The following is a 23,282-nucleotide window of genomic DNA, read 5'->3' on the forward strand; positions in this document are numbered from 1 at the left end:
AACCACAAAATTCTGTTTTTAACTAGAATTTTGTGTAACAGATCAACACAAGGTAACTCCTAATGGTAAATTAGAAAGAAAAGGATCCCAAAAAACAAAGGATTAAGTACTAAGCACCCCATTTCTGCTGCGTAACACAGCGTCATGACTAAAATGAGCCATCAATTTAATTCAGGTATGTTCGAAAGGTTTTGCATTCAAAGTTTCAGGATACTCTCAAAGAATATTTATGTGTTAAAATGAAACGCATGAAAATACAATTTAGAATCTGTGGCAAACGCTCAAACATTTATGTCTATTGACACCATCCACCTTATCTCAATGAGCTGGGAATTGAACTAATTCACTGCTATTTGACAAAAGTATTCAAAATCTGGCATAATTTTCTCTCCATTTTAGAATTATGTACAACTTTGTGTTGCGTTATCACATACATGCTGAAAAGAATACATTGAAGTTAGTGGCGGAAACCTGAAAATCTGTATTAGATTAATATTCTTAATTTTAATTCCTGATATCATCACACAGATAAAATCCTAAATAAAGGGCTGCTGGGTGGCTCAGTTGACAGAGCATGTGCACCATATGCAGAGGTTGTCATGGATTCAATTCCCATTTGGTGCATGTCTTTCCCTTCTCTCCCCTCCATATTTCCTGCCCATTTACTGTTAAATAGAGGCCACTACAGACTAAAATATTCAAGTTAAACAGCCTAAAATCTGTACTTTGGAAAACAACAGTCTATGTAAGCTGGTAAGTTAGTCGCTGAAGATTTGCTAGTCGGCAGCAATAACACAGCAGCAGCAACAGCTTTTATCTGTGCTGTATAAAGAGGAGGAAGAGATCTAATTGTGTTTGCAGGTAATGGAGAACAGAGGGCTGTCAACTGTCTATCCGAACAAAGCAAACCGGTCATGATTAGGTCCCTGTTTCCATTCTTGGCCCAGTCTGAAGCGACATCCGTATCACACTGGCTAAGAGCACAGCCTGATATGAGAGAGACACGGTCCCTGGCCGGGTGTTTTCATGTAATCACTAAAAGTGCTGCTTCCCTTCAGTTACATCCAGGGTATTCTTTCAAAGGGGCCACTGTTTACTCATCGGGAAAATAAAGGACTCAGGAGTGTTTTCCTTGTGTATGTGATTGACTAGTTTACAGATGCTGTTCAAGGCAGCGCGTCTCATTTCAAGCAGCTTTACCTTATTGCGTGATGTGATTATCTGTTTGATGACGATGCGATCGGCAAGGACGAGGACTTTAGTGACTGATGAGAGGAGCAGGCGGGCGGCCTTTACCATCCCAGTCCTGTCACTGAACACTGTGACACGCCCGTCTGTCTGAGGCTGCATGGCTGACCCCACGTCTGTCAGCTGGGCTATAGCGTCGCCTAAGAAACAATGACAAAGAGGTTGAATCATGTTCACTGACTAGAATAGAATAGAATAGAATAGAATAGAAACTTATTTGTTCCTCAGAGGTAGATTTTCTACTTATAATACATAACTATGTAATTAGTTTGTCGTGTTGTTATACAAGTACTATAATGGTTAAATGCATACATTTTCAGGTAAATATCAGTTAGTAGACTATCTGAGAACCAGGCTTTCATAATCTAGTCTCTGGGACAATGATTTAAAAAACAAAATGCAAAATTCAGTTGTATCTTAAAAGAGACAGTCACTTCAAGTCTGTAGCTATCCTTATTGTTTGCACACTTTTTTCCACCACACATTTTCCGTCCACTCAACTTTCTATTATTTGGCTTTTAGTGGGATGCTTTATATGTCGGCCAGTTTATTAATTATATATTTTAATTCTCTGAGAAACTGAACTTTGGGTTTTCATTGCCTGTAACCCATTACCATCAACATTACAGAAATATTATAGAAATGTATCCCTCTCTGTGGTGAATTAATACAATATAAATGTCACTTTTTGAGCTGCATCACTGAAATATATACACTTTTGAAAACATTTCGAACTTGTTAAAATGCACCAGGTGGTATAGATAAGAGCCTGTGAATTTGCTTCATTTTATCCCACAAACTGAGTCTGAATACAAAACTGAGATGGAGAGTGTTCTAGAAACACTGGTCTCATCTTGCACCTCTTTTTTCTGAAATGTGTAATCTTACAAAGCCGACTGTTAAATGGCAAGAGAAAAATGAAGAATTAATTTTTTTCTGATCATAGTTAAATATATTACATAATTATATCTTACATAAAATACAGTAAGAAATTTTAAATGAAACATGCATTTCTGGCTGAATGTCCCCGACCTTACTTTTGCACAATCATATCAACCTAATCTTATCACACATGCATCAGTTCAAAGGTGAATCAAAACCGAACTGAGCTATGGTTTGTATATTAACTTCATGGCACCTCAGTAAATTCATATGCAAAGGACATTCTAGTTGAGATGAGAGCTGAATGCTTTAGCTGGCTCATCAGGAGGCATACTAAACCACAAACTTACTAGTGCAGAGCGATTTTGCAGTTCATAACTTTGCATTTCTCTAGGGCTTCGCAAAATAAAAGAATAAAAAAACCCCTTTAAACTTCAAAACTACAATGGAACTTTTGAGTTGTAAGATGACTTATCTTCCTGCATTCCTTATCAAAACTGTGCTGAAAGACAGCTTTTGATTTATAAGTTGGTGCAGTAACACTTTCAGACTGCTAACTGATGAAGCCAGTCAATAAGCTTAGGAGAGCAACATTTGTCATCATAAATAACTTTAGAACTCAGATGACAAGCCGTCTCTTAGGGGGCAAAAAGTGAATACAGAAATGCTGTGGAAACTTTTTTTTTCTTACTATATTCTTTACTGTGTTTTATGCTGTGAAAGCAGAACGAGAGCTGGCTGAGATTTTCAAACATGCAATCTGGGCAGAGAGAGCCTTAAGGTTTGTGGGATGTTATGAGATCTGGATCTATAATAAGAAGCAGAATACAAGAACCTCCACACTTCAGTAAGCTGGCAAGATAAAGATGCAAACAGTTGTTAATAGTTATCTAAACTTCTTAACTATTGGTCTGACTTCAGATAAGGACAGGTATAGGTGAGTAGCTATTTTTGTGGCTATTATTCGAATTACAAAGATCATTCATCTCTGCCTTTTTAAAATGTTCATCTTTTCTTGTTTTGCCCATTTTGAAGAGTAGTTCAGAGAATATGGCATCTGAGGAAATCATGAACCAATGATAATGAGTTGGAAATTTCTAGGAACTCTGACAAAACAAAACTAAATATGCATTTAAAAATATATACTGTTACATTTCATTTGTTTACCCCACTCAACAGGGGTATTAAAATCAAAGGTAGTTTTTTCTAAAATTATGAGATTACCTCTTTTTTTTCCTAATAAAAGAATACGCTGCTTTAAGGATTGCATATTTAGCTGTATAAATCAATACTTCTTAATGCCTTCTCTGTTGCATCACACAATAATGTTGAATTTTCTGCCACCCGTCTCTTAGGGGTGATTTGCAGGTACTGTGAAGTCTGAATTTCCAAATTCAGATTCAGATGAAATCTACAATAGCTCCACCGAGTTAAAACTCCAACCTTGAAAGGTCCCACAGCAACCAAAAAATAAATCCAGTATAGTTTCAGGCAGCAGCACATACAAAATGCAGTAAACGTTGCAGAAATAAAATGTTTACTTTGTCTTCTGGGGGTCTGTATTATACCAGTTGCATGTGTTGCAATGTGCATCTTCATTTGTCAGCATGTTCACGTAATACTTGAAGGCCCAGAGTGAAGATAAATACACCATTATTCACTTGATTTGCTAACTTTTCTTAGCTTGGACACTTATAGCAAAGAGCAAAATATACTAGTTGTGTAGCGTGGAAACTAAACAAAGTTTAATTGGATTTAATATCATTCCCAGGTCAAAATTCTGGATTCCAGGATTAATGGAATGCAGCCTTGGTTTTAAATCAATTCTCTGGGAGCAAAGACCAATGGAGTTGTGTGAGGCAACATTGTTATGTAATGCTATGCCAGTCTGTTGCTCACCACCTCTGGGAGTACATTTACAATAACAGAGCCAACTTGACCCAAAACAAAACTGCATGCTTTGTGGAGACAATTTTTCATGCTAAAAACTTCAAAGCTAAGGAAAAAGCTTGTGAATATGCCAACTATACTGAATTTATAAACAACCAATCAAATGTCTCCAGGGGTTCACAGCTTCCCTTTTTTCTCATTCCTTATTTTTACTCTAAAAAAAATACCTTAGACGCTTCCACTAAAGAGAAAACAGACTTTGGAATCAGATTGCAGAGTAGAGTCTGAAAAGGAAAAAAAAAACAAACAGCTCTGATAGCAAGAAGATGAGGACACAGGCTGATATCACGTACTGCAATTCGATTCTCTTCCTGGTCTGGCTGGTCCTTTTTAGGAAGCAGCCCGGACAAAATGATCGTATCTGACAGGCTGCTATTCAGAGCCAGCTCTGTTAAGTTAAACTTTATGGCCGGGCTCAGAGGAGATCCTGTCTGAGTTCCTTGACTGTGCTGTAGTAGTGAGTAAAAACACAGTCAGCACTGTGTTCTCCATATGTAGACCATAGGGCTTTGAAAAAAGAAACTAAGGAAATCAAGAATTGGATTATAATTCGTCTTGAATTAAAATATGAGTCTGGTGTGATGGAAGGTATATATTGTCTATGTATCAGAGGAATTACTACAAAAATTTTAATCCCATTTGTTAAACGTGGATAACAGCTTTTGAAATCAGCTCTTTTTTATGAATTGGGTTATTAAAATACAATCCAATTACTGTTTGTGCTTTTGTCTGTGTTAATACAGTTTTAGTTTTAAATAGTACATCATATACCACATTTTTGTTTTTAATATGTACGTGAATATCATGCTGTGGCTGAACTCTTGAAGTCAACATTGCTAAGTTTTCACAATCAGTATTTGTAACACATTGAACTTAATTGAAAAAGATGAAGACTGCACCAGCCTGCACCCACTTCCCTCACTATGCAGATGGGAAATGGGCATCATTTTTTCTGCAGGATACCAAATCTCACTAGTTATACCAATCAAGAGTCCAAATATGTGACTGGATATATAAAGTGGAAAATGCTTTCAGATTTTTTTTCTTCATTTTCTAATGGAGTTTGTATTGTAGCTTAACCTTGCTCTTATTATAATGATAACTGCAAAGAAAGGCTCAGATAGATGGCTCAAATAAACATCAATCCCTTGCTAACTACCTCTTCTCCCCCCGCTGACTGTATAAAAGATTAAAAAAAAAAAGAACAAAGCTTATTCCTTTTGATCACACAAGACATTTGGAAGTCAGATGGCAGAAAAAAAAATTATAATGAGCAATGGTTTAAAGTTTTTTCAGGGCCAACCCAAAGGCAGAACTCTGAATGGATCGTTGTGAAAATGGAGTAAATTAGTCACAGCAGGCATAAAAACATGCATGTATTAACACATGCATGAACACCCCGCTTCACCTATGCACACACAAACTCATCAGCTGACTCAACTCCTCCCGACAGCAGCCTCTTTGTTGGAGTTTTAGCCGTCATAACAAATCAGCAGTGTGAGAGGACTAAATGCTTTTCTACACGAGCTGGTTCCCCCAGCGTTAACCTATTGTTATAATGTTGGGTTTAAAATCTTTAGCCACTGAGACACTATTTGCCCCCAACTGGAAGCAATCTCACACCGTTTCCAGTTTAAGGGCAGATTAAGAAATGTTACACCTAAATTTGAAATTGCAAAACCTAAACCATGAATCTTCTTCCCGAGGTGTTAGCACAAATGCTAACCTGTGTTTTCTAACCATAAAAGTGGCTCATTTTTCAAAAATGTAATAACATAGCAAACAAAGCTTTGCTTAGAAGGTCCCTCAATCTTTACCGTGAAATGTACCCATATGTGACAACTGTACAAATAGGACTTGGAAAAACATTGAGTTTGGGAAATTTTTTCAGAGTATATGAAGAGAAATACTTACCAAAAAATGGGGTAGAATTATCTTGCAAACTTTATTAGACTAAGTACAATGTCCATAAGACTGAGACACATTTTTAAAAGTTAATTTAGGATTATTTAGTCCCTTGCTGGGACTAAACAAGAACATACTCTGGATAGGATAAATTTGTATTGTAGTGCAAATGTTTTTTAAAGGAAGTAGAAAAATAGTAGGAAAGGAAAGAGCCGACACCATACATAGAGTGGGTAAGTGTAGTGATTGCTAAACGTTTTGTCCTTGTAGCTTCCCTTTTTGCACCACCCCAACTTCCTGCTAGCATCCATGTACAGGCGTGTACACACAAGGGTCCCTGTGCTTGTGTGTGTACCACTACAAAAGAAAAACTCAAAGTAATTTAGGGTATTAGTTCTTTTATTTTATTGCTTCGTATAGAAAGACATGGTGTTCTAAGAAAATAATGCTTCCTTGTCACCTTTCTCCACATTTAGAACATATTGATCATCAGATAAACCTGGCGGCCACAGATCTTTTCAACAGGTGGAGAAATGTGAAGAACAATGTGAAGTCAATGTCCAGCGTGACAGGTGTTTTTCTTTTTTTTTTCAAAATTAAAGTTCACATGGAAAGCTAACCTGATAACTGCACTGGATAATAAACATCAGTTTATGAACATTAGTGAAACGGGACCCGCATATTTTCACAAGACGTTGTAAGTAAATCCATAACTGTGCACATCATGACCTTGACTTTTTTTTACTTTAAAAAAACTGGCTTGCTAATCCCAACATAACATTTTTCTAAGTTATTACAGTAGTTTGTAAACCATATGCAAGTCAGTACACAGCATAACCTTGCTAATATAATTGCAGTGAATGAATATGTGTACAAGTTAATATTAAAATATTTCTAATTTATAAAACACTTTGTGAACTAAACTTTTGATCATCTTTTATTCTGGGTTTATTATACTACATTACCCATGCAAACGCAGCATCCTGGGGTGTTGCAGCTGTTTTTTCATCCCCAACTCAATAACCAAATTGTCTTTATTATTTTGTAGATGTGCCTACAGATTTGACAATGACTTTAAAGATATTTTTCACATTTTTCTTCACTTCCATGCAGCAGGAATCAAATGTTTACTTGTTTTGATGATGTGAATGGCATTTTTTTTTCTTCAATTTTGTATATTTTTTTAGAGTTACTGTTTATAAATGTAATCATTATTAAAACCTGGACTCTGCCAAGAGTTTGCCTAAACTCTAAAGGGCAAACAAAATATTAATAAAAGGCTTTTCGCCAAAATGATTTTGGTGCAAATACAGCAAATTAACCAAACATGACTTTCTACAAGTCTTTACAATAGGAGCTTTAAAAATAAATATTTGGGTCATCCTAATACTGAAAAACTTTCTTTAGAAAATCTGTCTAATTGATTTAGGATGAAGCTAAATCTATCAATCTCTGCCTCCCATATGAACCTATTAGTTCTGATGAGACAGGAACGAAATGCATTTTACAAATGCTTTGTATAAACTCGACTTAAAAAGAGACATCCAATACAAAAGCTTTGGGGTTTTTTCGACCTCAATTTAAATCCAACAGGTTGATATTTCTTTACCATTGTCCAATAACCTTCAATTATAGCCCATTATCCATGTAAAGGCAGATTAATTTCCTCTTCTACACAACACCCTAGGGTGCTGCAGCTGTTTTTTTCTCCTTGCCTTCATCCCCAACTCAATAACCACAATGTCTTTAGAGCACTCTGGAGGTCTTCTGGTGTAATACTGGGTGACAGCTTGGTTGTCCAGACTAATCGAAATTTGCTAAAATTTGATAACACTGTGAAGCCTGAAGGTGACGTGTCTAAAGCTTTATGAAACTGTCACACTTTGGCTTAGCAAAACACTGATGAGCAACTCTTAGCTTACTGAATGGTCTGCTCAGCACAAACTGTCTGGAAAAGCCCGAAATCTCATAAAGCCTTTTTGTGCTTACAACAAAAAGATGGAGCGTTACCTAAAAAGAGACTCTGTTAGTATTGTTAATTTTCTGCACAGCAAAGTGTCATTTTGAAACAAAGCAGGAAAAACACAATTTAGATAAAATGTTAAGCACCTGCAAGGTACAGCCAAAGGATTCCTACCTGCTCTGCGTGCTTCAAAGCACGCCTGACCCATTTCATCCTTCAGCTCCTGGTTTTCTGAGGCTATGGCCTCCCCAACGGCGACAAAACGCCCCACTGCCACGCTCACTGCCTGACCCACTCGGTGAATCGCTGCCAGCGTCCGCTCAGACTTCTTTGGCCTGTCTTTGTGGTTAATCAGCGTCGTGATCTGCAGAAATTTTAGGAGAAAGACAGAAGAGAAATGAGGATTTGTTTTCTATTAAAATAAGGGTTAGAGTTTTATTTTGAACAGAAAAAGCTGCTCAGTGCTATATGATTTTGGACAGCCATTTGTCATCTAAACTAGTTTGGTGGAATAGTACTCTTATATCAGTGATCCGTTCTCTTGCAGGATATCAATGTTTACTGTACATCTATACAGTAAATCAGGAAGGAAAGTCATAAAGAAAAGCAAACAAGGAATGAAAAAGAATACTGAAGGACCCAAGAATTTATAAAATATTAATACGAAGAAAAATTACAAATATTCAAAGCAGCTGTTCTTGGCTCCATATTTAACACTGTAGGTAAATACAGTGTTTAAAAGATTACATTTTAATCTTTTAGAAAAAGAGATTTGCACATGAGCAATTATATCAAATAGTATTTCAACAGAAAAACAGCTAAAATTACAGACATTTTTAGGGTTTCTTATTCAGTACAGTCTAATCCAGGACAAGTAAGTGGAAACACACTGATATATGTCCTTTTGGTAATACATATCGGTTATAAATAGATAAAGTCAGTCATTAAATATTTATTGGCTGCGTCTTCTTCTCTCCAGCTGTTGTTATTGAGTGTATGAATGGGTGTGTGTATGTTATAAATCATTTAGTTCTTTAGGAGGCGGGTGGTCCTTTTAATTGGCACATGACTGTAGGTGGTCCACGAGGGGAATCGGTGGCAACAAATTATTACAGAACAACACATTTAAAAGACTAGTCCTTGTTGAACCCTGATATGTCTGGAGCAACTTGTTGATTTGTCATGGTCTTAAAAAGTCAAAGGTACCAAATTAATAAGACTTTTATACATTCCATATTATTCAAACTAAGTTTCAGAGAATCAACAGAGATTTCTTGAATATATGTATTGTGCGCCGTCAGTCAGCACTGTATGATGGTCAAATGAGAGAACTTATTTAAATCTAGTTAAAACCATTGATTGAAAGTTACAGTCATGACTTATCAGAAGAGCATCACCTACTGACCGATTGACAGCAAAGCTCTCAGATGTGTGAAAAAAGCTGCAGCAGCAAGCCCATTTTCCCATGAACTAAACCTACCAGACTTTATACTAACACACAGCTAGAACAAATAAGTCAACATTAACTTACTAGGCTCCCAAACATATTTGGTAAAAAGGTTAAGTATGGCAGTAAATAACTAATACTCTAAAAAAACAAGTGCTTTTACTATGGCCCTATAAATGTATGTAGCTGGTAATTGATATTTCTTTTGCTTAGATCATTCATCATGGTGTACATTTCTTCTGCTAGTCAATTTGAAGTGTGCAAATAGTCTCTTACACATTGATTCTCTCAGCCTATTGGTATGTCTGATTGAAGCTGTAAGAAAGATTTCACATAAATGTGGCTTTCTTTGAATGACAGAATGCTGTCACTTCACAAACAGGTAAAATAATTTTCAGGGCATAGCTCATGTCAGCAAAAGACTTACGTAAAATCCATTCCTTGTTAAGATACTACTTTTTCTTCTGGTAAGTCCATTATCACTGCATCCTATCCACAGTATCTTCTTTATATAGACTGTTTGTGCCAGGCAGGGTACAAAGGGCACCAACGGGCTTATGTTTAAGAGAGAAAGAAAGCGACTGAAAAACCTGCTGTACTTCACAATTTTCATGCTCTTCTTGTCTAAAAACAGAAGTTGTTACATGTCAAACAGCTTTTTATGCTTTTAGTTCTACAGTCTGTGGCAACAAGACAACATATCCTAAAGTGCACATTAGACTCTTCTTTTAATCAAGTAATATTTTACGTGTCACCCTCCCTTTTACATCTTCCATTTTTGAATTACTTTTTACTGCAAGGCATGAATTTTTAACAACTTGGGCACAAAAACATATATTCTAGCTGCTGGTTTCTGTCTCCAGCAGTCATTGAGTGAGAAACAGGAAACACATTGACATATTCAAAGGATGGATGGATGTTTGAATATTCCACAAAAATGGAATACCCCATCAACAAACATAACTGTACTAACATTTTAAGCAAAAGTAGGACCTGGAGGCTTTCCTCCAATATAAATAAAGGAATGATGTTGAATTGACCTGTTTGAGTCCTGGATGCATTTATTCAACCATGCATGCACGCTTGAAGGTAGAAAAGGAATGTGAAATTTGGGATGTATGAGGGAAGTAGGAGGAAAAATAAAGTGAGGAGAAGAAGAAAGTGCCACAGAAATTCAATAAAATGAAAAAGTTAAACCAAGAGACACCTTAGTACCAATTTCTCTTTAAGGAAAAGTTATTGAACAGTAGTGGTCTTCATCCACTGTGACTAATGCCCACTATTCTGCATGCTTTAGATTATTTTAAATATGTTTCTGTGATAGGTTGTTGTAGTGAATATGAGCTCAAATTTAGCTGTCCGCAAAAATGTCAGTTTGTGTATCTTCATTCGCTTACCAAAAGTACTACCTGCATGAGGATGTGATTTGCGAGGGCAGCAGATAATGTCTTATGTAAAACAACCATGATTTGATGGACAGAACCTAACCAGTGGTGGGCATATAAAGCGATAAAGAGAGGCAAGAAAGTTTTCCAAAGGGAGAGCAGAGAGCAGAAAGCAAGCAGTCTGGAATTACCTCCGTTATGGGATTACTAAGTTTGGTACATTTACTGGGCCAGGCAAACAGGAACAGAGCCGGGTGGAAAAACATAATATTGATACAGTGCCATTTCACTGAGGAAGGCTTTTTGTGTTTGAGCATTCATCAGTGGAACTTTGTGGAAAGGTGAAAAGTGCACATTCCTTTTACATATGTCAGTGGGAGGGAAAAAAAAACAAAACAAAAAAAACTTTACAATCACCTCAGTTAAAATTTTAAGTTCTTAAAAACCTAACATTTTTAAGTTAACTTAAGTTTTAACTTAAAGTTTAACTTTAAGTTTTTAACTTAACTTTAACTTAACTAAAAGCACAGTGCCCTGCTGTGCTTTTAGTTCAGCACAGTGGGGTGCTGAACTAAAGGTTCAGTTAATTAGTAACAAATTAACTATTTGTTTTTAATCAACCAGACATTGGCAACACAATCACATTTTAAGGACAAACGTATAACAAAAAGACTGCAAATTGATGAGCGCAATGAATGATTTATGTTCTAAAGTTTAAAATTGCAAAAGGTTTGTGCAGGAAAAAAATGTGCTATAAACTTTGCTGCCTCATGCTTCTGTTTCAATTTTATCAAGGTTTTTAATTTTTCAAATTTAGACTTAAAACTTTTATTTCAACCCCTTTTCTAGTAACCTTCACAATCTCTCCATCTACTTTGGTATTCAATCAGTCAATACCAAACAACTGAGCTCTCATCTCTTTGTTGTGCATAATAAGGAAGACAATTACAAGGCCATAAGAAAAAACCTCAATGTGCCTCACTGTGAATAACAATACGCTAACCAATTCCACCCACTGGTTAGCAGGAAATTTAGGCCAGTACCTCAAGGACACAGTGACTGACTATAAATCTGAGGGTAACAAAAGGTGGAAACATTTGTGGCTGCCTCCCATGGCTACAGATTCTGTTTCACTGAATAGCCATGCTAAGAGAAAGTTCGATGTTATCAGAATCACCCGTGGCCCAGTTTTATTTGCCGCTGTTCTCATTCTTAATTTTTACATGCGGATAATTTGATTGCATAAACAACTTTTTATTCTAAACATAATTTCTGAGCAGACTTTTCTTCTCTGTTGACATAGTTGTTGCAGTTGTGTCATTTGAGAACTGCAAAGAATCCCTCTTCTAACAAGAGGTGGCTAGAAAAAAGAAAAAAAAACTGCATTAGTTCGAACAAGCTGAACCGAGAGGCCCACTGGGACTTTTATTAAACACACATTGTAGATGTTCATTACAATAATTGCTTGTTTGGTGAGTCCTGTGTTGGCCTGCTTGCTCGTCTCATTTGTTTCACTGATTGCCGTTGAGCTCTACTTGGCTCACAGACAGAATCAACGAGTAAAGAGCTGGGAGCTGTATTTTTCAAGAGCAGAAAGACTAAATCTGAAGTAAAACGCTAAAAAAATGGAAGGATATCTTCACATGCAAGAATGAGGGAATGTCAAGCAAAGTAACATTACTCTGTCTAAGCTGACAAGATCACTAATTTTTTGTCCTAGTTGAATCTACACGAAGAAAATACCAAGATATCACCTCTGAATGAAAAATGACAGCTTTCAGCAATTTTCAGTCCTGACCTGCAGCAACAAAAGTAGAACAAAAGTAAACAATTATGTTGAAGGACAGTGAAAGCTTCTACTGAGAGAACAAAACTTATTTACCTACTTTCAGACCCAAAGGCAACTATCAAAGCGATCTGGACTTCCATTACACATATGCAGGCTGATCACCTGTGATTCTGGTGCATCAATGCCGTCAGGGCGTCATGGCACTGATGCAGTAATTCATGCAAGGGAACGATTAGAATTTGTGCTTAAAACTTCTGTTTTTGGTCGGTCTAGTCAGTGTGATATTCTAATTTTCTGAGAAACTCATATTTGGGTCTTCTTTACATGTTAACCAAAAAATAAAAGCTTAAAATTTTTCTATGCTATGTCTAAAAAATCTCTATGAAATAAGCCTTTTACTTCCTGAAGTGACTGGCAAGAAAAAAAATGCAGTTTTACACAATATTCTAACTATTGAGATGTTCTAGTATATTTTAAAGTTTAGAGAAAAATCCAAAAGTCAAGGCTCAACAAAAACTAGAGGCATATGTTTTTTGTTTTGTTAGTAGATAACATTTTGAAGCAGCAGAGCAAGGTTTGGAAAATAAATTATTGAGCTCAAGAGAATAACATGAGAAATGTGATGTCTTGATCATGTTTGTTGAAAAGCCCACATTTGCAGTGAAGTTTTTCCAGAAAATCTTTTTTCGTGTGCTTCATGAGAAAAGAAAAAAAAAATCCCTTCTTGTCACCGTAGACAAGCAGTGAATCACTTAGTTAAAAAGAAAAGAAAATACTTTCTGATCTTATTTCAGCCTGTTACAACACAAAGGGATCATTGTTGCACCCCAAAGAAAAACATTTCAGAAAATTAACAGTGAAGCTGAATTTAAGGCATTTAACAAATGGAAGTAAATACCAAAAAGAAAAAGATGCTGCAAATATTTGTCTCAACCACGTAGGTTTGTCCAAAAAGGTTCCCAGACAGTATTAGCATCTCTTTATCTGAGCCGTGGCATCCTTGACAAAAAGCCAAGTTTCTGTTTAGCCTTTATTCATGCAATGAGATACATGACTAGCTGCTCACCAGAGGCCATGTGTGTGGGAAGTAAAACAAAACGCGCAAGGAAAGCTGCTCTGAACATGCACTTTAATAAGAGAGTAAATTCCCAGCAAATTGGCTGCAAGGAGAATGGAGTTCAATCTTGCGCTGGTCGATAGCCAGACTCTAGAATATAAGGAGATGAAAAGGGGGGGGAAACAGATGAGCAGATGAGATAATGTGAAATAAGGAGGGGATTTTAAAAAAAGAGGACACTGTGCTTCTACTGAATGCCTCTCTTTACTTTGTTATGTTTCTGTATTACTGAGTTGTTTTCTTTTCTAACTTTCTGGAAACTTCTCCCTCCTCCTCACTGTGCAGTTGAGGGTCCAAGTTCACCCACAGAGCTAAGCTGCTGCAGTACAGTACAGTGTGATACAGCAGCAGCTTGCAGTATTTAAGCTGCATTCTTCAGGGAGCAGGGTAAAACCCTGCATAGAGGAGAGTAGAAATATATAAAAGCAACATTACCTCATCTTTCAAAAATGTATAGCAGGCCTTCAAGCTCTTTCATTCTAATTTTAGCCGCAAAATGCGCTGCAGATGCTGACAACAAACTGAGAAATTAACCCAAATGAGCAAAGCCACTTTTCTGGAGACCACTTGGTAATTATCATATATATATAAAAAAAAAGCTTTAGTACAACTTATCAGGCCAGCAGCCAATTAAAATGAATATTCTGCTGTGATAAGTCGTGTCCTCAAATTAAGGAAGTGCTCATTTTATGCTCTTTCAGTTACCCCTAAACAATGGAAAGAGTTGGTGAGTCTGAAAAAGTTTACAGGGAACCATGTTTCATTAAGCTACAAAACTGCATCTCATTGTCGCTCCAAGCGAAACTGCATTCATGTGTCACATGTTGAGGCACGTGTGCTAGTCTCTGGAAGTGAAACTAATGTGTCAATAAGTTAATTTGAGATTAGTCTGAAATAATACTGAACTGCTGCGTCTTTATTTTACCTTTATTTGGCCAAAGAGCTAAGAGAAGTGTTAATTTAAAATAAATTTGGTGGCAATAACAAGTCAATCAGTGCTGGTACAACCATTAATCTTTGGATGTAGCTCAGTGCGTGGCATGCGACAAAGGTTGGTTGGAGTTAAGAATATTAAGTTTGAATACCAAGAACTCATCAAATATTTTAAAAACGTGTAATGCATTTGAATTTCTCCATACTCCTTTTCTACAACTTTCAAGAAGTGAAAGTTTGTATAGTCAATACATTTGATCATTATGTTGAGAAATAAACTGGAGCATTTTACAAAAACAATCCTATCACCAAACAATTGTTATGGTCTGGGGTTGGATAATTTCCTGTAATTCAGTAGTTCCCAAAGATTTTCTGGGCCACCGTATGGATTACAAAAATCAACTTGGCACACACATTGTTCAACCAGATATAAACCTATACACATATTTTGTTTTCAAACTCCACTGAAGTTTATTTCACACTTCAGGTTGCAACAAAACAAACTACAAACCATCTTGAAGGTGAAATACTTTTGTGTAACTGTTTTTTTCATCCATATTGCTTCCCCCGCTGCAATGGCACTGCGCCCCCCTTAGGGGGCGCGCCCCACACTTTGGGAACCACTGCTGTAATTGATGGAACCATTAATCCTACACAGCACTAGACCGTCCTTTTGGTTCTGATTGGTTATTTTGGCAGGAACATTGCATTACTTTAGCTAGCAATAGTAGTTCAGGGAGGAGGTGGAGGAGATGATTGTTTTCACAGATTATCTATCTCATAACAAACTGGCACGACATGGTGACAGCTTTAACAAATGTGGAGAAAACATATTTTTTATTAAAGTTATACACTGCAGCTTGAATAAAATGCAACTACAAAGCATTTTTTGAAAAGTCTGGATTGCTTTATGTATATTTTGCATGTTGCCTATGACTGTTGCTTAAGGAGAGAGCCATTTCAGTAATAGAAAAAATGTAAGCAACCTACTTGCATACTGTATGTGAACTGTGGTATGTAAAATTCATGAGCAGTAAATATTGTCCTAGTATCAGTACTGGACCAAAGAAAGTAAGGCAGCTGCAAGCCTCTAAAATTGTGATGCTTTTTGTGGGTCAAATAGACTCTTGAAACAGCAGCTTCATGGGGTGGGGGGGCCTCAATTAGATTGAGGCCCCCCGAAACCTTCATTTAGCATTTTATGTAGGATCAGGGGTGCCGCCATGATTCCAAGATGGGGGAATCATGGCGGCACCCCTGATCCTACATAAAATGCTAAATGAAGGTTTCGGTGGTCAAAGTCTAGAGTCATATTTATTTGAGAAACTGGTAGTAAACCATCTGAAGTTGTTAAATGAAACAATTCTGAACAGAAGATTTGGCCAGAAATCTTTAAAGGTGCATCTATAGGTAGCTTTCAGGTTTTAGAAAGCAATCACATTTTCACAGATTGGTCTTAAAAAAATGTATTCATTTTGAATTCCTTTACTATGAATGAAGTAAAACAGGACCACATTTTCTGGCTCGTTTCTCTTACTGTAACTATGCCTAAAATATATTGAGCTACATTATAATTCCTAATTTTTGAGTTTATGGTTTCCATTTCCTTAAAGCAATTCTTCTCAAAGAAAAGGCAAAGACTTGATAGAATATTGCAAACACTATTGACTGTTGTTTGTCTATGTCATTGAATCTACAGTTTGCTTTTCATACTTGTAATGTTATTTTATGTGTCAGTCTGCCCGGTGGCTTACTGAGCCAGTTTCCTTTGTCTGGGTCTGGACCGTGGACATGTTATTGTAATCAGTGAGGAAGTGGAGAACATGTGACAAAAAGACTACAAATCAGACGACGAGCACATGACATGAACTTTAGCCCACTCGCTCATGTAGGCCAACAGACATGCAACCAATGAGACAGACAAGCATGTGTGGACACTGATGCAGACAGACAGTGAGGTGGGGGTGTAATGAGGCTTTCTGATACACAGGCAGGCTACGGGAAGGAAAAACACTCAGAGACGATCTGAGCAGAATACAGGGGGAGCAGTTGAATGACTTTGGATTCCTATCAGACTGTACCCCTCACTGGATATGCATGAGAAAAGGGCAGTGCTTGGCCTTCCAGCTTGAGTTCAGCAATCACAGCTGACATTTGAATATGTGGAAGGGCGAACAGACTCCATGGCAAACATGAGCTAGAAAGGGTTGACTGAGAATAATAACTAGCTGCTTCCCAGAGTGCAAAATCAACTACTTGGGAAGGACAAGAGACACAGAAGTATCATTTCTCTTCATCGAGTGCGTGTGACATTTTACTTAAGAATGGGAAGAAGAACTACTTCCTGCTGCTAATTTTACTAATGTTGGCCCAATTCTTCCTTGCTGTTATTAAAAGTCCCAATTTTATTGCCAAATAAAGTCAATCTACAAATAAAAAATAAAAAAATTAAAAAAAGAATTTTTTTGCCCAAAATGAGTGTGTAAGTAAATCTTTACAGGCGTGTGTTATGCTTTTCAGTCATTTTCTGACAACAATTAAGAGAAGCAGGTTGTTCACATTACAATAAAACCAGCCTAAAGCAGGAGGCATAAGACATTTTACACACTAACCTTTGATTCGCAGTAGACGTCTTGAAAATATAATGAAATGCCATGAGAACCAGGTTCAATATGAGTAAAACCTAGAACTAAAACTATCATCAAATCTGTAGTTAAGCATTGCCCTTTGAAAAGCACACGATGTTCAAAACAAACAAAAGTTGATTTCTCCCAGATGCAGGCACAACACACAATGAAAGCTTGTTTAGAGACAATGACTTGATGGCGGTGCGCAGGTCTGAGATCTGGCCACATTTAAGTCTCAATAGGAATGCAGAGGGAAAATTACCGGACGTCTGTACCTGAAGAAGTAGCAGCAGAAAGTAAAAATAGATTTGTAGTAAATAACCCACTATGTCTGTTGCTTTAGTGTGAAAGTAACTCAAGTACCCAGTTGGTATAAAAACAACAAAAACCTGACAAATGTTTTAACAATAAACAATGTGCTAATATGTTTTAATGCTTTTTGGATGTTTTCAGCAGAGCTTAGCAAGAGACAAAATTCTATATGACAAGATAATAGTTAAATTTACAATTCCACCATGTGGTGGTGACTATGATTCTCACTTTTAATTTTCTGTGCAGCACATAAAGTTTCAGACACAAAAATGTGCTGTGAATGTTCACACATATGGAGCCCGGGCAAGGTCCCAAAAATTTATGTAAAGTCCTCATTACAAGGCCACACAGCCTGGTCAGTAGAAATTTTCTTGGCTTAGCTCCAACAACCAGATTTGCAAATAGGAATTTGTTTTGTTTTGTTTAAGAATGCATTTTGAAACTTCTATCTGTTTTCAGGAGCAAAAGTTCACAGCAGCTATTCATGTTGTTTACAGTGCTCCAGAGAAAAGCTCTATGTTGGCTGCATGAGATGCTGGACTTGTATTCAGAGAACATTAAAACGAGTTTTAAAATGTCCTTGCTTCTTGAGTCCAAACGCCAAGATGATCATATGAATAAAAAGCTGCAAGGAAAAGCCTCAGAAACACACTGCTCGCATTCACAAGAACACAATATGTCTATTCATGAGTGTCTGCTCACGTAATTCTCTGGATAGAAGGTAGGAGGGAGACGGCGAGATAGAGAGAGACAAAGAGGAAGTCAAGGAAGGGGTCAGCAAGCCGAAGTAAGATGTACCTCCAGTCCAAAGAAAAATGCTGGGTCAGATTCACTTTCACTATGTTAACTATTCAGGTTCTATTTCTTAAGCTATTTCTTATGCATGTTATTTATGCATAAATGTTAATATCAAATACAGAGAACCTAGATTGTGAAAAAGCTGAACGATAGAGCTAAAAACATATATATGGTTGACATTATTCCAATGTTTTATCTCTTTAAATTCTAAAAACTGTTTGTTCTGTATGAATAATATGTTAATCCTATCATTATTTTTTTCTTTGTAATATATTGTTTTATTTAACCATTTAGTTTGTCTGCCTTGAATAAACCAAAATTATCTTCACATCACAATAAAAGACATCATTCTATCTTGACCTATCACGCCATTTTTGACCTACTAGGATGATAAACAACATCCATTTTTCCTTTTCAAAATGAAGTGTCCATACATGTAAAGAGACACACCAGCTCCTACAGATAAAATTAGCCTGATTGCATCTTGATTGAAGGAGTCATGATCTTCAGGAAATCACTTTAGGATAAAATAGTTTTTTAAAAGTATTTTTTAAAAACTATTTCATAGGTAACATAGTTAAAAATATACTGCAACAGAGCAGGACAAAACGTACAAGAGCTTATGAGTCCACCAGCAGTACCCTGCTGCTTGACACCCTGGGTCTGCGAGGGCAAGAGCGTCTCCATGGTGAGCAACATTTTCAGGAAGCTTGAACTCTACCATTTTACAAAGTTCCCTGTTGTCAAATTACACCAGGAAGTACAAGCTACAGTTGGCCAGGACTTATGCTATTATTGCTGATTCATTTTATATACATATGGGTTCTTTTGCCCTTTGACAGACTTTAATTGGGTACCGTACTTTGACTTTGTAATTCTCCAACTCAGGATAAGTGTGGACAAATAAAAACTGGAATTTGGATTTCCAGACTTTCTACATTTCTCCAATATAAAAGATAAGGAATTTATGAAGAACAGGCTTTCTAAATGTATTTATATTTAGAAGATTCCACATCACAAACTTTGTGCTGATCATTATTCATGTTGTTTTTAGTCTCATTGATGAACTCCTTCAGAAAAAAAAACAACGCGTCATTTCACGTAATTATTTGTAAATTAGGTTTGGCTGACATGATAAGTAAAACTTTAAAATTCCTATGTTTTATTATTTTCGTGAAATAAAAACAGTGAATATAAATAATCTCCATTTACCCTCTGTGCACTTTAATGGCTGCATGTTTTCATTTTTGAGCTTAAATGGATATTTGTTCTTTGAATTTCCTGATTTGCTCACTGTTGAGTAAAAATGTTTAAATGTGTCTATCTTTTTTATATTAATTAATAAAATATTAAACTAGTCTAAGCAATAATGCAGTGGCTTTAGAACAAGAGAGTGTCAAAATCTTCAATTGTTTTATTATTTATTATTATTATTATCATTATAGTTTCTGAAATATAGATAAAAGAATCAAAGAATGAGGTGCAACCTACTAGAATCAGCTCAGAGATTTATAAACTCACCAAGTTCTGTCAAACTGAAACACATTTTGGATTAATATTGAGGTAAACATTATCCAGTCACATCATCAGCTTTCTCATTAAATCTGGAGTGACATCTAACCCTTCGGTTCTCTGCTGAAATCCTCCCTTACATGACTAAGCAGGACAGTTTGTCAGATCTGCTGGTTCTTTTTCCTGTTCCAGTTTTTAATCACACCACCAAAGAGCGCTGAACACTGCTGCACTGTGCGTCTTATTGTTTGTGTGTTAACGAATTCAGGTTTTGGGCAAATTGGGATGAGTAACAACAGTCCTTTGGATATAATGGAGAAGACAGCAAGGATTCAGTGGACAAAGTACTTGCATAATTACATTAATCAAGAAGACTATTGGTGCTTTTGATGCATATTATATTCAGAAATAAAATCAAAAGTATGGGGTTTTTTGGGGGGTCAATTCAAAGAAAGTTCAAGTTTGAAAATAAACCCTCATTCAGTCTAATAAATATTTCTCTGGGGTTTCTTGTGCAGCAGAGGAACACGGCAATTTTAGAGTCAATTAGTTCTGGCGGCAAGCACTGAGGCAGATAAGACAGGACAAAACAACAACAAAATAGATTTCGAGGTTGGCACAGAGAAGACAAACCAATAAACTCCTCTCAAATCTTCAAATAGACCATTCGCTGTCAAATGAACAGCTAAAATCCCACTTATTGTCTGGTTTTAAATCTTGGCATCAACCCTCCATGCTCTGCCTCAGTTGGAGAGCCCAGAGTTTCCCTGAAACCTCCCAGGAACGAGTATTCAAATAATGGGATGGAAGACGAGCCAAGGAATTTTAGTTTACATGTTTGAGATTGTTGCAATAAAGAACTTTTTTTTTTATTATCTCTGAGGCTGTGCAAGAAAACTGGCTTGGCATTTGTCTGCCAGAGTTTGGTAGTGTTCCTGTTCAAGAAGGAAAGCGGAGAGGCCTTGTTGCTACCTGCAGCTCTTTCACTGCTGTCTAAAAATAAGGGGAAATCTATCAAGTCTTAAGCGGGCACCTAGCTCTCCAAAACTGCCCAAAGTCACTCTGACCTGAGTTTGTGACAGTCTGCAGTGACAAGATCTATCAGACTGAACACGAATAAAGGTTTATCTATCTTTACTTTGAAAACACTGTAAGACTTCATAATCATAGGTTTGGAAAGCTTACCTGATTTTCAAGCAAATGGATTTCTACATAGCTAAGTAAATCTAAAAGCTGGTCGACCACAGTGACCTGGTAGTGCACTCACTGATGATCACACACGATCTTTACTGAAAGCAGAGCACTGCTACAGTGTAATCAGTCAGGCCGATATGAGGAGCAGGAAGCTTACAGGAAGCAGAAACAGATAAGAAAGAACGATAAACCTGGGAGAAAAACAGACGGGCAGCTGCGATAGAGCGATGGGCAGGTAAAAAGGAGCGGACACACAATAAATAAAGAAAGATGGCAGACATCCGAGACTGACAATAAGACAAAACATATCTGACAAAGAAACACAGCAAAGCAAGTCTTTATCAGAAAACTGGATTCATATAACAACTTTTCATGAAAGATTAGTACTGTGTACGGACGAGATGTGAACGTCAGAATAAACATGACCTGAAATATAAATCACAGTTCAAAATTTAGCTGAAAAGCTGAAAGTTTTCTTTTTCTTATTGTTTATTAATGAAATCTGAGCAGTCAGATTAAACAGACAGCTTTGGATGTAAGCTATTTTGTTCTTCCAAGAAGAAATATTAAAGACATCCCTGTCCGAGTCAGCAAAGCAATGGAGATAAAATGCAACTCATTTGAAAATGTACACTTCATGCTGTCACACATCCTTCAAGTAATGACCTCATTCTTTGATAGACGAATCATTTCCCCTGTCATCATTTTCACTGCAGGACAGTTACCATTTTAGCCGTTTGTTCTCACAAGAAAATGTAACAAAAGCAAAAAGGCACCATCGAAGATGTTAAATGTGACATCTGCCATGTAATCTTCCAATTCCACTAAATTACTCATATATAACTCAAACACCTAGTTATGGGTCTCAACGGCTGCTTTCAGACTGTACTTCCAATCAGTGATCAAACTGATTCATAATGTGGGTTCAACAAGGCTTTTCACGGGTTTGCATAACAAGAAACTTTGGAATTAATAAATAATAAACCTCTCAAGTCTCAAGGTTAGTAGCACTCTGTTTATCTGAGATGGGAATGTACAAAAAGTCAAACATGAAAAAAAGTTAATCATTTCAATCAGTTTTACCTTGTAAAATTGAAAGAAACAAGGAGATGTAGGTAAATGAAAAGATTAAAACAAGCTGCAGCAAATCCCTCCCAATGCTTTGGACATTGCAAAAAAGCAAAGTGACCTTGGGCATATTTTTGACATAGTTCTTACAGTCCTATTACACTCCAGACCTCGAATAGTCCCCACTACATTTTATTTTGTGAGAAACGGTGTAGTTTCTGGTGAGATGCGGTTGTATTCTCCTCTCAGCTTCTCAATCATCTCAGAGAGTGATGAGTACCTGTGTGACCTTCACACACACACCCCCACATCCCCGCCCACACACACACACACACACACAAAAACAATCAAGTCAATTAACTATGCAACATCAAAGTATTATCCGTTTTGTTCGTAACTGAATTGTTACAAAGAAGTATCCTGGGGACAAATTAAAGAGATAGAAAAAATATAGAGAGAGAGTCATAGCTACACCAATACTTATGCCACACATCAGTAAAAACTGGGCCATAGCTTTTGCAGCAGAGGCATCTTAAAAGGCTCAAAGTGTGGTTAATCTGCCTAGCTTTACCAAAACAGCATTCTAATTGTATTGCATTTGATAAAAGTCTGCTAAAATTACCCAAATCCAACTAAGACAAAAGTTGAAACCTCAAAAGATGAAACAGCATAACTTTGCTAGAATCCCATTAGCCTTCTTGTTTTCTGCTGTAAATCTTGCTCTCGCTTATAGCCCAAAACACTCGCTTTTAAATAGCTCCTTCAGTGTCTTTGCATAGTCACACTTCATGTTTTGACATCATACTGCTACTGAAAATAACTAACACCGACCCTTTCTCACTGAATAACAACTTCTACATGACAACAGTTGCTGTCAACATGTTAAACCTTAAGATCAGAGCCAGGAAGAAAATCAGCATCAACTTTATTGGTCAAGTTTATGCACAAAACAGGAAGCAATATACATACATTTTAATATGAATATTATTATGTTAGCTATGTATATACACTGTTATTACAAAAGAATACCATGTTGAATTAGTAAAAATATCAGCAGAGTAGATGTGATTTCTCATGCAAACAACATATATAAATCATTTTCACCCCCTTAAAATTCTTAGCTAGTTGCCTCCATACCAAGTCAAATTTAAC

General features: G+C 36.7%; 1 protein-coding gene across 4 annotated transcripts in view; it reads right to left on the reverse strand.

Moving 5' to 3' along the window:
* Positions 1-23,282, reverse strand: part of ctnnal1 (catenin alpha like 1) — a 54,659-nt gene that overhangs the window by 18,730 nt on the left and 12,647 nt on the right. For all 4 annotated transcript variants that reach the window (XM_023345034.1, XM_023345032.1, XM_023345033.1 and 1 more), the window contains exons 2-3: positions 8,123-8,312; positions 1,201-1,388 (exon numbers count right to left, since the gene is read on the reverse strand). In XM_023345034.1, the coding sequence (XP_023200802.1) occupies positions 1,201-1,388; positions 8,123-8,312 (378 nt within the window). The remainder of the gene's footprint in view (positions 1-1,200; positions 1,389-8,122; positions 8,313-23,282) is intronic.

The sequence above is a fragment of the Xiphophorus maculatus genome, chromosome 13 (assembly GCF_002775205.1).
Source record: "Xiphophorus maculatus strain JP 163 A chromosome 13, X_maculatus-5.0-male, whole genome shotgun sequence".
NCBI classification, from domain to species: domain Eukaryota; kingdom Metazoa; phylum Chordata; class Actinopteri; order Cyprinodontiformes; family Poeciliidae; genus Xiphophorus; species Xiphophorus maculatus.